We start from the raw sequence: 16,312 nt of genomic DNA, 5'->3' as shown, positions 1-16,312 counted from the left end.
CTGTGAATCTTAAAGCAAACCTCGAATTGAACCTACCTTTTTTGCTAAATAAGGACTACCTTCATAGCTTGAGGGGTATTCATGGACCTATCCTTGTTTCAGCTAAGCTTTTGGGGTTTTGGCTTAGTATATTTATTTCTCAGACTTCTAGGCCAACGAAATCCAACAACTCGTGGGGTTTACAGTGTAATAAATATACAAAAGACCATAAAACACAATAGAAGATAGAAAGAGATATAACTACTATTCTGGCTTATTCAACAAAACACAGTTAATTTGGATGGGCGGGTAGTCTACTATCCATAATCATTTTGCTGCAGAATTTTAACAGGGAGACCTAAATCGATTCTGGGGCTACCACAGTGGGTGGAAAGGGCACAGTGGATGCATTAGACTTTTACAAAGCACAAACATACATGTTCATTGTTAAACCCTCCAAACCATGATTTGTAGAGAGATAAGCTGTTGTTTTCTAGATTCACACATTATGCTAAGCTATAAAGTAGGGGAGCACAACTTTTCTACAACCAAGGGCTACATCCAGGGGTTTCCAGGGGCGAGGGTTAAAAAAAGTCAACATGGCAGCTATGACTGCATGATAGAAGTCCCACCATCACAGACACATGTAAAAAAAGGGGTGGAGTTTTGTTCATATGGTCACAGCTGTCATGATGACTTTCCTGATCCCTCCCTCTAATTTTCCCTGTTCTATCAGGAACACCATCTTGTGGGTTGCACTACTTCCTGCTTGGGCTGGAAGGAGGATGTGAGGAAAAGGGGGAGTTCACAGAATGATTTCCAGAGGAGGAAGGACAGCAGGTAGATCTAGCTGGGATGAGTGAGGATGACAACCCAGAGAGGCTGTGATGGCAGGATGCGGCCAAGCCTAGGGAAGGAGGAAAGCAGGTGGAAGAAGAGTTACTGCTACAAAACTCAGCCACAAAATCTGGGAAGATTTTGAGATCTGGACATGAGCTCCTGGCAGACCACCGTTGCATCTGAGTACTTGTAAACCATGATTTATGATTTATAAATTACAGTGGCCAGATTTTATACCAAGTGCTAAAATGTTAGTCAGAACCAGACCAACAACATTACAGCTTGGGATGATTTTAAATCCAGTTACCATTAGAGGCAGCCATAAAATCAGTAGGACTTGGTTGTTCTTAAGTCTTGCTAATTTCAGTAGGTTTCCATTAAATAAAATAAGCTTGGATCCTGTCTGAAGCACCTTTAAAAATTGGAAAAAAAATCCATGGAAAAATAAGTTGTAGAATTTCTGTCACTTCAGCCCAAAAAGTTTCTGAAACACTGTAAAACCCATAGCATTTCTTTGTTAGGAACAAAAACTGGGCAAATATGAATCCCACAAGCAGCCAGTCCTCACCGCTCATTCTCTTCAGCCTAAATATCGTGTGTGTTTTAAAAAATGTAGTTTCTCTCAGCCTGTATGTACTAAACTTGTCAATATCTGCATTTGCCTTGTTAACAGAGACTTTCAACAACCATAAAATAAATATTTAATCAAAGATACGATGTTCCCTGAGTGCCGTCAGTTAACTATGTCAGTTATGTACAAACATTTCAGGATCTATTGAAGCTGAGGTCATCTGGAGTCCAGGAGAGATGCTCAAGTCTTTTCTTCCCCTAGCAATGCAAAACTTAATCACTGCCATATTAAAATGAGTTAACACGGTGCGGAGTCACCGCTCACACTGTCTGTTACAGCTGTAGCTTTCTAATAAGTATGAACTGTTTAGTGATTTTAGTTCTGCCTTCAGGCATGGCTGACTGGAGAGCGTTTACCTTCTCCAAATTGGATGCTGTTTTCTGCCTGTAGCTTTTTAGCAGATCCAGCAGGAATTATAGCAAAAGAACTAAATGCAGACACTCAACCATTCTTGACACCTGTCTTGTCTGCAAGGGATTTCAGAGAATACAAGTGAGGCTGGCTCCTCTTTCATGCTCAAATTTACTTGGAATAAAACAGATCATTACAACATATAGGAAGAATCCATATCATTCTACACAAGATCATTTAATGCCTCATTTCAATCAGTGCATGACACACATTGCAATTACCATTACACATAGACACTCTCTCTCTCTCTCACTGCTTTTTCTGAATCTAAGAAAATAATGACTTTCATAGTTGTGGTGTGCTGTAAATGGCCAAGTGCAGATACTGTACTAAATCATAAATTGTGGTTTATAATATATAAACCAGAGTGGCTGGATTCACATTATATGATCAACCAAAACCAAACAAACCACATTTATGGCTTACTGTGATATATGAACCCATATATATGTTTTAAGGTCCAACAGGCATCAAGGAAAGACTTATCAGCCCAAGGGTGAGAATTGATGGAAGGTTTCTAGCATTGTCCCTGAAAGGATAATTGGCCATTTCATTCATGCATTGTGTTCTAAGCCAAAATGTGGTTTGCTGGCTTTTGGCTTGACCTAGTGCAGGAACAGCAAGGGTAGACCATAAACGAGTGCTTAGCCATTGTGGAGTTATTCCATCTGAATTTCCCATGGAAATAGACTCCTTTGGCAGTATCCCAAGCACCAGAGGAAGGAGAAATGTGAAGCATACATATACTAATACATGGTGCTATGCTCAACTTAGAGAGCACTAGAACATAATGAACTGACCACAGAAATAAATTATTCTTTTTTCAGCTTCAACCTCCTATCTGTATTATGGAAATCAGCAATAATTATACAGCAAATCATAGAAGAATTATTTGTGACTTTGGTCGTATGACGCAAGTACCTGTGGTTCATCTAACCAAGTTCACCCAATTTACTCAATTTTCTGAATTCATATGACACCCAGAACTAATCACTGAATCCAAGAATTGAAATGGGTTATTAAGTCCAATGCCTGCTCAGAACAGAAATTCAAATTAAAGTATCTCAAACAGATGACCCTCTAGCCTTCTCTTGATCACTCCAGTGAAGGGATGCCCAAACACCTTTCTAGGTACTTGGTTCCACTATCAAACTGTTCTTAGATTTAGGAAGTTGCAAGGTTGAGAAACACTGCCTTAACCAAAACCTGTGCATTTTCCTTTCAGGTATATGAAAATGCCAACATTTCCCCCTTCAGTTTAATCTTCTCAGGGTTAATTTTTTTAGTGTCTCTTCACAGGACTTTATCCTCTGATCACCCTCAATGCTGTGTTCCAAACCTGTTCCACTTTGTTGAAATTCTTTTTAAAATGTGGTGCCCAGAACTGGCGAAGGCGGACAAAAGCAGAACAAAATGGAACTTTTATTTCCTGTGATTTGGAAATTATACTTCTGTAGCTGCCCCCCTAAATTGCCTTTGTCTTTTTTGTAGCCATGCCACCCTGCTGACTCATAATTCAGTTTGCAATCGGCTACTGTATTGTACCAAGATCTTCTACATAAGTAGTGTTACCAAGTTAGGTATCCCACAGTGCATGTGAATTTTATTACTTAAATGAAGAATTCAGCACTTGTCTCTGATACGTTTCTGTTCCTTTCAGCCCATTTTTATAACTATCAATATAACTTTAAATTGTATATCTGTCTTCTAGGTTATTAGCTACCCAACCGGTTTTCAGTCATCTGCATGCATGTTCACACCACAGACCAAACTGCAGTGGCTAGTTTGTGTTGTGTGAATCCAGCTTGTGTTTAAAGTTAGTGAGGATAAAAAAATTATCCATAATTATGGTTACAAGAAAGAGCAAGAACAATTAAATGAAAGGAGGGCTATTTCCAGGGCTCTGTAGCTATCTCTTAATCACAGTTAAGTGACTGATGCTTTATCTATCCCAACCTCACAAGAAACCAGTTCAGCAATCACATGCCAATCATTCTAAAGTTTTATTAGCAGATCTATCTTTGGATATTTCCCATTACATGAAAATATATTTGTTGCATCATTTTTGTGTGTATATTCCTGCCATAAACATAGCCCCAGGAGGGACAGATACTCTGTCATATACTTACAGAGACAGCTACCCCAGCCTTTCCCTTTGCTGGAGATAGAAAAGGGTTGACTGTGGTAAAACAAAGGGGGAAGTCTAGCTATCAAAGCTGGAAAAAAACATGAGACTGCAATAATTTCCCACAGCCTCTGGTTAAAGTTTGGAATTTCCAGGAATGTGGGGGAAACCCAGGGAAGAAAAGGAAACTTCTGGGTAGAAGACTTCTATTTCTATAGATATAGGTGTAGAAGGAATCTATGCTAGATTTGATTTTGTAGTGCTAGCATCTCAAAATTTCCTGACTTTTTTTTTCCCCCCGGCATAACTTATAAAATTGGTTGTTCAACTTGCAGCTTCCATCTTCAGGCTGGGATATATTTTCCTCTGTAGAATCTCTTCATAATTTGTAATATTAATTTGCAATACCCTCCTTTAGAGCCGTTCACTGACATTTTGGAGTCTGGCTAGAACAGTGTATTTTCTTTTGGATTTTTCTTGGGTTTATGTAATTTACTAGCTGTTTTTCTCATGACATGGGCAATCCTGCAATTTATCTTCTTCAACACTGAATGTTTGCATTTTAATATTAAATGTTTAAAAAAGATCTACATGTTTTATCTTTTCTTTTTTAAAATAAAGTTTGATTTTGTTTATCTGTGGTGAGATTTGTTTATCTCCCAGAGAAGAAGGAAGTACTGAATCCTCTAGATATCATGTCTCTACACTATAGCACCAGGAAGTTGCATTATACACAATTGGCTTTTTGACCTTCTGATTGCCAGAAAGGCCACGCAAGGGCATGAAAGACCTATTTTTCTCACACTCCAGGTTTAGAGGATGGATGTCAAATAAGGTGCTGCTGGAAGATAGGTGGAACAAGCAGAAACCACCTCAGTCGTTTTAGAATGCTCATGGCTAACAGCAGGAATTAGAGAACTGGTTTTGGCCCTCACCTTGGATTCTGTAGCAGGATTCCAACATAAAGGTAAGCCTGGATTTCTTTAACTATGGTTTGATGAATAGCTTATAGAGGCCTGGTTCTTACATAACTCTAAGGCATAAAAATGAATTCATACATTATGCTAAGTAAGAAATCTACAAACCACCTTTTGGCTTAGATCTGTTTTGCTTAAAATTCTAAAAACAGGGAAAGGGAATCTTAAATATGCTGCTTTTTGCTCATGGAGGAAAGGCATAATATAGCTCAAAAAATAATAAAGCAACCAGGTGGAGTAATTGGAAAGTGATTCCTCTGGGTCCAGGGGGTCCTTTTAATCATGGCCTGGCTTCTCTAAGGTTAACCAACTGGTTGCCATTTCTGGATTGTACGGTATGAACTGATGTTGTATTACATGTATGAACAAGGCGAGAACCGTCAGGTGTCACTTAGGCTTTTTTCAGTCTGGCCTAACTCTGCTGATATTCTAGACATATCCCAGATCTGGAGATGGTTTGGATGCAGGCTTACTCAATTCCATATTTTAACAAGAAGTTCTCTTCTGCAGTGTCCAAAGTTGGAAGGGATCTTGAAAGACAGCACTCCAGTTTATTTGTTATACAGATTAGTTTATGGGTGATCACATGCCTCTAGCTCAGGGTTAGAGCAACACAGATCTAGCAGATCAAAACTTGAGTTGTTCTTCCTTACTGCTAGGTAACATCATCTGGTGATCATTTAAATGGGGAAAAGGATATTAACTATCTTGAGCCCTAGTCTTTTTACCTGGTCTCATATAACCCTCTTAAGTGGTTCATGTAATCATTATTCAGTTAAACTACTTTTCTATGTTGGTATAACATGGTGATGATTACGTGCCATCAAGTCATCAACTCATAGCAACCACATAGATAGATTTTCTCCATGATGACCTGTCCCCAACCATCACTAAGTGCTTGCCAAATTTGCTGATCTAGAATATGGTTGGTTAATTTTGCCTTAGTAGGTTATGCCAATCCAGTCTTTCTCCCTTCCTCTGTTAATTATTGCTTTCAAAACTTTTTAAGCTTTTCTTTTTCTAAATCTATTAAACATTTCCCATAATAATTCTGCCACAGAAGAAACATAATTTAATTATTTTAGCATAAGGTGTATTTATTCAGATATGGATACCTTCCCAAACTTGCTTGCTATGATCAAGTGACAAAACACCCTGATTCAGCCTACAGGTTTTCAGATAAATTAGAATGGTGCATCTTACCTTCCAAGGAATGACATAATAATTGGAACATCACAAAATAAATTGGCAGTCAACTGATGAAATACACATTTAGAGTTGATGTTTGGGTTCCAGCTGCAATTCCAATATTAGTGGGTCTTATTTCTAAGGACACATGCATCAATAAACTATTTGCTTTTCACAGAATGGTGTACAGTGGCAATGAATTCATTAAAACAACATGCATCATTTGATAAAACCAATGTACGCATATCAACTTATTCCCAAGTAATACATAAAATGTCTGTGGGGTAATTTTTGACAAGAATTGTTGCTGTTTTCATTAAATATATTCAAAAGATCCATTGCTATCTTGTCATGTTTATTGAAATATATTAATTGGTTAACAACCTAATTACTGCAATATCCTCAAGACATTAGGTAGAAATTAATTCCCCGATTAGTATTCTTACTATGTAACTCTATTGCATCCAGTGGAATTCCACTGCACATAAGTGTGCTTTGGATCAAACCTTTGTCTCTTCCAGTTGGTTGAAAATCAGATTATAATGCTTAAGTAGACATAAAATGTATAAAAACATTTATTTGATAATGGCTTTTAGGGTTGTGGCGCACACAGTTTACATCCATTTAGTTCTTTAAACTTTAAAAGCTGTGATTGAAATATACGTCAGAATGTAATCATCTGCTGTCGTAATTCTGCTATATTTTGATTAAAATCAAGTGTATTTCACTCGAAGGAGAGGAAGAATATTTCATTGAAAAATCCTCTTGATAACCTCCTTCTGAGAATGACCAGAAAGTCAGGGGTACGGTATTGCTTTACAATGTTTAATCAAAATGCTAGAGTGAGGCCTTGTGACACTAGGTGGCAATATTGCCACTAGTGACTCTGGTGCAGGCATATCATTGCTTTGTCTTACAATCATACGAATTGGGGGTTTTGAGCCCTTTCCCATCTGGGATTTCTGTTCCTAACAATCACAAATAAACACATGTGTCAGCCTGAACAAATGTTAGACTGACAGGCATTCAGTCCTGTTTCCAAGCAAATGTGCTTGAAAACAAAATATATCCACAACATTCCTTTGATGTAATGCCAGCAGTAATATTTTCAGGGATGACCCATGCTCAAATGTGTTAATGCGTAAAACTGCTGCAAATACTCACCTGCTCAGTGTGTGGAAGTGCATTCTTCTCAGAATGCCTATTATGTTTGTTTTATATTCTAGGACAGTGTTTCTCAACCTTGGCAGCTTGAAGATGCGTGGACTTCAACTCCCAGAATTCCCCAGCCAGCCTTGCTGTTCTAGAATGATATACTATATATGTAACTGACAAGCTCAGCTCTTCCTATAGTCCGACTTCCTCTCATGAACTCTTTGCCAAATTCTTGATGTTTTTATATGAAATAAATAATATCCAGAATAAAATGGCATGACTTTCCCATGTTTTGGCTTCACATCACATGCTTATGCTAAAATGGGTTTTGTGGCTTTCTGGCTGCAGTTGCATATGAGAATAATAATCATATAGCAGACAAAATCCAAGATTATTTGGAAGAAAATAACATCCTTCCATAGAATGGAAAGGAAATAAAAGGAAAAGCAGGGGTACAAAAGATCTGTTTGATAAAATGGTTTTGGAGAATTGCAAAAGCTTGAAAAACCAATTTACATACAGTCTGGATTGATTATGAAAAGGCGTTTGATTCATTACCACGTAGTTGGATCATCAAATGTTTGGAAACAACTGGTGTCAGTGAAAATATTAGAATGTTTATAGAAAAAATAATGAAGCAGTAGAAGACAGAATTGGTGGTTGGAAATGAAAAATATGGTCTTGTGAACATTAGGAGAGGCGTATTCCAGGGTGACTCATTATCACCCTTATTATTTGTCATTGCTATGATCCTACTTTCAGTGATTTTGAAGAAAACAAATCTTGGCTACCAAACAGCAAAAAATGCTAATAAAAATCTCACATTTGCTTTATATGGTTGATCTGAAGCTTTATGAAAAATCAGAAATCATCACTGACAAATAGTGTAAGAATTTTTAGCACAGATGTATCAATGGAATTTGGCCTAGAGAAATGTCCTTCATAAATCGAGATAAAATCACGAACAGTAATGGAATTGGAATGCTGAATGGCCAAAGCATCAGGAGCCATCAGGATGAAGCCTGTAAGTATCTGGGCATTTTACTGTTGGATAACATGAAGCATAGACAAGTTAATCAGGTGATCAGTAAAGAATACATCCAAAGAGTGAGACAATTGTTAAAGACAAAATTGAATGGTGGAAACACCAAAATTGAATGGTGGAAGCACCATCAAAGCCATCAGTACCTGTTATTTGATACACTGCTGGAATTATTAACTGGACACAAGCTGAACTGGACAGTTTGGACCAAAAACAAGAAAATTGATGGCTATGCACTATGCATTACATCCCCATAGTGATACTGATAGATTATACCTGCCCCGCATAAATGGAGACAGAGTCCATTGCTGAAGTCAAACAAACTGTCGAAGAAAGTCATGCATCGGCTGATTATGTAAAAGACAAGAACAAGCACTGATACAAGTTAAAAATTGGAACTTACTGAATGTATAGGAAACACAACGTCAATATCGAAATAATGTAATAACACGAACAGAATGCTGGCAAGGAAAAGCATTACAAGGTCAATTTCTACAAAAGAGGGGAAAGAGGATAAAGATAAAACCTAGCAATGGCTTACAACTGGAACACTGAAAAAAGAAACTGAAGGCCTGATTTTGGCTACTCAGGAACAAGCTATTCAAACTAGTGCAATCAAGGCCAGAATTGAAAATGATTCAGAATGCAGATTGTGCAAAGAAGCAGGAGAAACAGTAGATAATATACTCAACTCATGCAAGAAAATTGCACAAACTGACTATAAACAGCGACATAACACAAGTCACCAAAATGATTCACTGCAACGTGTGTAAATATTATCATTTGCCAGTAATGAAAAATTGGTGGGAACACATAGTTGAAAAGGTCGTTGAAAATGAGCAGATTAAAATATTGTGGGATTTCAGAATACAAACTGATAAAGACTTGGTGCATAACACACCAGATTTAACTGTGGTTGAAAAGAAGAAAGTGGATAATTGATGTGGCAATACCAGGGGATAGTAGAACAGAAGACAAATATTTGGAGAAGATCACAAAGTATCAAGTTCTGAAAATCGAAGTGGAAAGATTATGGCATGAACAGGCCGTGGTGGCCCCAGTGGTTATCGGCACACTGGGTGCTATACCAGAAAGATGTGGACAGCACTTAGAAAATCTGCGCATTGACAAAATTTCCATCTGTCAGTTACAGGATCCGCACATATACTACGCCGATACATTACAACATCCTAGGTTCTTGGGAAGAACTAGATGCGAATGAAGGCCAACACCAGCTAAAGAACTGGCAGCTGTGATTTCATGTTGTGTATAATAATAATTGAAGCAAATTTAGTGGCCTGCTAGGACCAACGAATTGGAGCACAGCTTATAACACAGCTGAGAAGCTGGCACAGAAAAAGATTATCTTTAAAATAGCTTCAGTGAGCATGCCAGAGAAATACAGGTTATGGATCTTACACACTCAGCCCTCCCAAGCATAAAGAATCACACGCTTAGACGCATTAGGTTGAGATAAATAAAAGGAATTTCTTACTGACTTTAATGTTGTTTCTGCTACATCCATCTTGGTGGAAAAGATGAAGTTCCTTCGTTCTTCTTTCTAAATTCTTAGTTTTGCCCTAAACTCTCAGCCCTACAGCTGCCAAGAGCTGTGTGGAAGAAAGGGGAATTCCAGGCCCACCAGATGGTGCCCAGAATGGAGGAGAGCAGCACACATCCCTGTGCTTGCTTCTGGTGGAGAAGAAGGAAGAGAGGAAGAGGAAGTGGGAGTGGCAACAAACAGCTTCCTCAGAGTTGCATTGTGGGACAACTCAATTTACATGTTAATGAGGCATGCTGGATTTGCCAGGACTTTCAACAATAATAATATTAATAATAGATTTTATTGCAATGTCTTTGTTTGATTGTTGTGAGCTGCCCAGAGTTGTTGAGAGGTGGGTGGCATACAAGTTTAATAAATTAAACTATGTCCTGCCTTTTGTCCAAGAGCTCAAGGCAACTTACATGGGATCATTTTATCCCCACACAGGTTGGGCTGAGAGAAAATGACTGTCCCAAAGGGTGATGGTGAGGGTGACCTTGGAAGACAGGGGGAAGAGATGCCTCCTAGGGAAAGATCAGATAAAAGAGAAAGGAGCCCACAACAGAGCAGCAGACAGAGAAAGAAACTTAGGAAAGACCTGCCTTGACAACTCAAGCAATAAATAGGGAGGGCGGGAGATTTGTACTTTCAGATTTGCAAGATTGATGTCAGCCCTCCCAGGTAAACCAGGCAGGAAACACAATCAGATGAGCTAATTCTGCATCTATGTTTATGCCCATTAACAATAATTTGCAGATCCCCAAGTATTGAAACCAATCTATAACAGTTCCTGTATATAAAAGAGGCAATAGGCCTGACCCAGCATTGATCTCCCAGTTAGTCTTTTGGATGTGATACTAAATCATAATGCAAGTTAATTGGTCTGAAAACTCCTGGACCTGCTTGAACAAGACCAACAAGCAAACAGGATTTAGAGAGCGAAGATTAACATTCAGTGGGATACTTTATACTTTCTGTGGAAAAATATAGCAAAAAGATTTGAGATTGCTTCTCCTAATTTAGAAACTGTATGAAAATATTTCCATGCAGATTGGATTTGGCAGTCACAACCCTCTCCCTCCTGCAATCCCATCTCAGAAAGGAGAGTGAAAGAGAATTGTATTTTTTCCCTGATATTTATTTGAATACTATAGCTCCAGCTCAAACTAAAAGTGAAATTTCTCCCTCCTAGTTAGGTGTGGTGGATTGTATTACCCATACTTCTTCATGCTGATGAGGTGACCATTCTTACTATGACAGATTGAACTCAGGAGAAGCATTTTGGCCTTAGTACAGCGATGAGGAAAAACTGATTATTACCTCCTCTGAATCTCACTTTTTTGTTTTTGTTTTTTTCAAAAGGGATCTGGTCCTGTAAATTTCATTAGCAAATAAACTCAAAACTTAAGAGGGTAAGTCAAGTCCTTGCAACAAATTAGGTCAGCTACTGAAAGGGGTGACTGAAATACAAAGGGTATGATGGTTTCTTTTTATTCATAAGGAGGCTATTACATGCTAGTGGCCATTAAGATCTTTAAAGTACCAACAGTCTTTCAGATGCTGTATGGTTTCCAGGTATGCACCTACAGAAAGAAAAATCTTCCAGACTCAGGGGTGTCCACAATATATGGTCAAAAAGTCAAGAAAATAAGTAGAGTTTCTTGTTGTGGTTTCCATCTTGATTTTTTAAACCATACCCTGCAGTTGCTCCTGAGCCCAGTCCAAATCTCTAAGACTCTTATTTCAGGTCCCTTGTTGCATCTCTAACACATCTACACAATTTGAAATGCAGTGAGGGTCTATATTTCTCATCTTAATTGTTGGCTAAATTTTACAAGGGGATTGCTAGCTGCTCTGATTTGTTAGGAAAATTTCAACTCATCCTGGAATATCCAGCTCTAAAAACTTTGGGTCAATGTGGCTCTTTGACCCAGTGTTTGTTAGCATTCTATGTCTTCAAAAAGATCACAGAGCCTCTGGAAGCTGGGAATTAATGGAAAGCTTTTTGGGCCAGCAGTGTACCTACTAGACTTTTATGCTTAAGCCTCTCCAGAGCTGTCTCTCTCACTCATTTGAACATTCTCCCCTCTGTAAACTAGCGTATTACAGGGGTTTTCAAAGTTTTTTCAGCCTGTAGAACCTGTTAGCTAAAATCAGATTTCCCAGAACCCCTGATCAAAAGGCAAAGCAATAGAAAATTGGCTGTGTTTGAACTTTTTTCCCACCTTTAGTTTCTTATGGAACTCCATGAAGTTCTTGTACAACTGGAGGGTTCCATGGAACCCAGTGTGAAAAATCCTGATGTACACTTACTGATGGTAATTGGGCCCTGGAACTCTGTTGCTAAGCGACGCAGTCATAGGGCACGATGTCATGTGACCGTGCTGACTTACGATGGCAGTTCTGGCAGTCCCAGTTGCCATTGTTAGGCAAATCCTGCACAGTTGCAGTGTCCCGCAGTCACGTGAACACCATTTGTGACCTATTTCTGGCTTCCTCACTGTCTTTGCTTGTTAGAACCTGGCAGTGAAGGTCGCAGACGGCAATCATGTTACATGGGATGCTATGACCATCGTAATCGCAAACCGGTTGCTGAGCGCCCGAATTGCAATCACGTGACCGCAGGGATGTTATGACAACTGCAACTACGAGGACCTGTCATAAGTACCCCTCGTTCAGTGCCATCATAACTTTGAATGGTCACTGAACAAGTAGACGTTAAACAAGGACTACCTGTAAAGATTGATTAGACATGCTGTGATCTTCTATTCTTACTCAGTTACCTTGGGCTGCCTATATATGTTACCATTCCTGCTGATTTGCTGGAGTTAATTCTTCAGCAGGCTAATTTAAAAGCAAACAGAAAAACTTACTCAAGACTTATTCTTTCCTGTCTGATTGTGAGAAAAGGCACTATAGGCGGTACTGGAGAGAAAAAATAATAGTATCCCCATCTCTAAGTAAATATGCTCATGTGAAGTTCAAGAAAGTAATTCTTGAGTATCTACATTGCACTTTCCATAGAATTCCATGCTCTAACCTTGTAATTAGCAGATTTGGAAGAACAGAGAATTATATCCATCTTTTGCTGTCAAACCAGCATCCTGAGATCCCTGGGAGAGTTGCAAAATTTCTGTTTATTGCCATAGTATTATATATCATTAGAATAATTTATGCTGTTGTTTACTGGTATATGTTGTTCTTCCTCCCTTTGACTGTTTTTACTTCTACTTAAAAAAAATCTGATTTTTCTGTATAATTCACACTAAATCACTACTAACTCCTCATGCCAAACTGTATTTGCTGTCTATCTCAGATTCATTCCCAAAATGTCAAATAGCCGTGGAGATTTCAAATTCGGTCCGATTAAGTAAGAAGTATTTCTCCACACTTTCCTGGATTTGCTTTGAGCAGATCCACAGAAGATTTTTAAAGAAGGCCCCACTTTGCTAACTCACCATAAATCATGACACTAATTTGTTTCATTGCTATGTAAATATTTAACTGCTACTGAAAAGCTATTGTAACATAGTAGAGGAAAATGTACCTGTCCTAGGGTTGTTCAAAAGCACTTTGCAATTGTTTGGCAGCCACTTGTACAAAGGAATTGTTTGGCAGAGAGAGAGAGAGTTGTTTTGGAAGGCCCTTAAGTTGCTGTGAAGAATGAAGGTACAAAGGAAAAAGCCTCTTTCTGGAACAGAGCAGTCCCAAACAAACTGATTGGGAAGGGCCTGGACCAGCAATAAGTCATCAGAATGTTTTTCATTCTTTGACATGCGGCTTTTCATTGGCTCCGGAACATTTCACAACAATTAGCGAACAGGCACATGCGGTGTACAGAATAAATGCCTGCAATGATCTTCAGGCAAGATATTAGCGTCAGATTTTTCCCTCACAGTAATAGAGAATTGGACTGGACTGACCCCTGTCTCCCCAAAATCTTTATTCCTCCATCCCATTCGTGGAAGAAATTTGCATCTGGAAGTTTATGTTGGACACAAAGACAAACACCTCCTCCTGCTCTGCTCCTGGTCAGGTTGTTCTGGACAGGATGCTGCGTCTGATCCTACTGAAGGCATCTAAATATCTCAGCTGGTGCAACAGATATCCTATCCGCCTTGCATTTGTGGATTTCTCTTTTAATGCCCTCCATTTGGTAGCTACAGTATTGCTAATTTGTGGAAGTGAATTATGTAAGCTATGTGCATCTGCAGACGAGACATAATTTAAGTCATTTGCATGATGATCATGATGAATGAGATGTCCCTGTGCTTTCAATGGATACTGTGTCTCGAGCTAATTATGTGTTGCCAAAGACTATTCCTTTTTCATTACCTGAATTCCATACTGACCAGGTTTACCAAGTGACCTTAAACATCTCTGTATCCACTTTTTTTTCCACACAATTCCTTTTTTATAAAGCTCAACCTCCAAACTTTTTTTAAAAAAATAAAGAACATTGCAAGCTGTTAGTCTTTTCCTGCATATTCTATTGCTTGTCAGTTACACATTTCCTCTTGCTTTATTTACTGGGTGAATTTCTACCCAACTTTTCCAAAGGTTATTAAAGAAGAGAAATAGGGCCTATCCTCAGGCTTACAGTCCAGATGGACAAGACTCTAAAGCAGTGTTTCTCAACCTTGGCAACTTCAAGATGTGTGGACTTCAACTCGCAGAATTCCCCAGCTAGCATGCTGGCTGGGGAATTCTGGGAGTTGAAGTCCACACATCTTGAAGTTGCCAAGGTTGAGAAACACTGCTCTAAAGGGAAGAGTGTAGAGGGAGAATGAGAAACTGGAACGAGACAGACAAAATGGTAGCTACAGATTGGCTTGAAGAGTCACTTCAGGTAGGAGTGATCTTTTACTGATGTTGTTGCTTGGATGACAATCCATAGCCTTCTGTCTCTGATCCCAGAATGAACTGCCCTGGAGCTCTTCACTCCCAGGCCACTAAGCCATCATGTTGATTATTTCTACCACAGAAACACTGATCATGTCTGTGGCTCTTTTCTTTTTCAGAGAAAATTGCCCTCACCATTCAGTTGAGGACAGAAACTCTATAGTTCTATGGTACAACTGCTTTCAAAAATGATGGAGTTCAGACAGATTCAGAGCCCGAGGAAAATATTGCTTTTTTTATGTAATGCACTCTGATTGAAACTTTTTGACAGGGGATGAAAAGCAAAGTTTTGCAACAACTCAGCATGGAATCAAACAACTCTAGTGGTATTGAAAAGATAGCTCATTCTAATTCCCTGTTGTCTCTCTGATAGCTGTGAAGGCATCTTTCTTGGGTTACCAAAATGATTTCAGTAATGGCACAATGTGTTATGATGGCTGGATGAACTATTGCTTATTTATTTTCTTGAGAAAGTGTACCTTGGTTGAGATACTTGTGCAACCACCTGTGTACATAGAAACCTCATGGTTTGTGGAACAGCAATTAGTGACTCTGTTTTCTCTGGCTGTTTGCTATTTTGAATAGACCCTTGGGTATTTGCCAATCTTATCAGCTCAAGAGGGTGTCCAATACAGCATGCAGCAGTATGTGAACTAGCCAGAGTATCCACAGGAGGTTTCCAAAATATCAAGATGGCAGCCACAACTGTATGATTGAAGGGGCTTCAAGCACATGGTTGCGGCCTCCATCTTGATGTTTTTGACATCCCCTGCGGACATCCCCATGAACTAGTCTGTAAACTAGTAATCTCTACATCTGCTAGATGCATTTAACTGCCTTCTTTGTTAAGACAAATACAAGTCTTATCACTCATGGTGTATATTTCTTTTTAGGCTATATATTAGGCCTGGATGTCAGGGAGAATGCCAGACAAAGATTGGAAAAATACACCTTTTTTCCATTAAAAATATTACACTTTTTTGCCTTTGTGGGAAAAAAAAAACAATTGCACAGGAAGACGTGTACACAAACATTTCCCACACTTTTTTTTCCAGTTGGGAACACCCAGTGTTGCGGATGAAAGTGACACATAAGCAGCTGACTGTATTAACCACTTTTAGGGGCAGCTTGAGAAGCTGTTTGGTTGTGGTGTGTCAGTCTCATTGACAATCCCAATAGATTTGCATAGAGATTCCCAGACTGTGGTTTGAGGAGCCACTGGTGGTCCATAAGGGTACTGCTGGTGGTCTCTGGTACAAATGCCAAAATAAGAATATAACTTAAAAAAGAAAAACCAAATATGAGAAGATAGTCAAATCTCCAAAGGTTTTAGTGTTTTCACCCCAAATCTTACAGCGCTGGGAGAAGGAATGTAACATTTTGCCTGATTTTCACTTTTTAAAATAAATTAATTTTGATTTCATTTTGGGGTTCCAAAGATAGGCATCTGAGGGAGTCATCGGGTCTAGGGTTCCAACAAGTGCCACAGTATTGTCACCTAGCTGATGTGGTGACTCTC

The 16,312-nt window shown here is 38.9% G+C and overlaps 1 protein-coding gene across 1 annotated transcript in view; it reads left to right on the top strand.

Annotated features, from left to right (window-relative positions):
• The first annotated feature begins 14,677 nt into the window (after positions 1-14,677).
• The window catches only part of CDHR3 (cadherin related family member 3), a 37,392-nt gene continuing 35,757 nt past the window's right edge, over positions 14,678-16,312 (top strand). Inside the window, 2 exon segments of the mRNA XM_063309359.1 lie at positions 14,678-14,740; positions 15,973-16,046. Of these exon segments, the coding sequence (XP_063165429.1) occupies positions 14,678-14,740; positions 15,973-16,046 (137 nt within the window).

This window comes from Candoia aspera, chromosome 7 (genome assembly GCF_035149785.1).
Source record: "Candoia aspera isolate rCanAsp1 chromosome 7, rCanAsp1.hap2, whole genome shotgun sequence".
Taxonomy (NCBI): domain Eukaryota; kingdom Metazoa; phylum Chordata; class Lepidosauria; order Squamata; family Boidae; genus Candoia; species Candoia aspera.
Note: the sequence above shows the minus strand (reverse complement) of the source record. Positions and strands in the feature narration are given on the sequence as shown.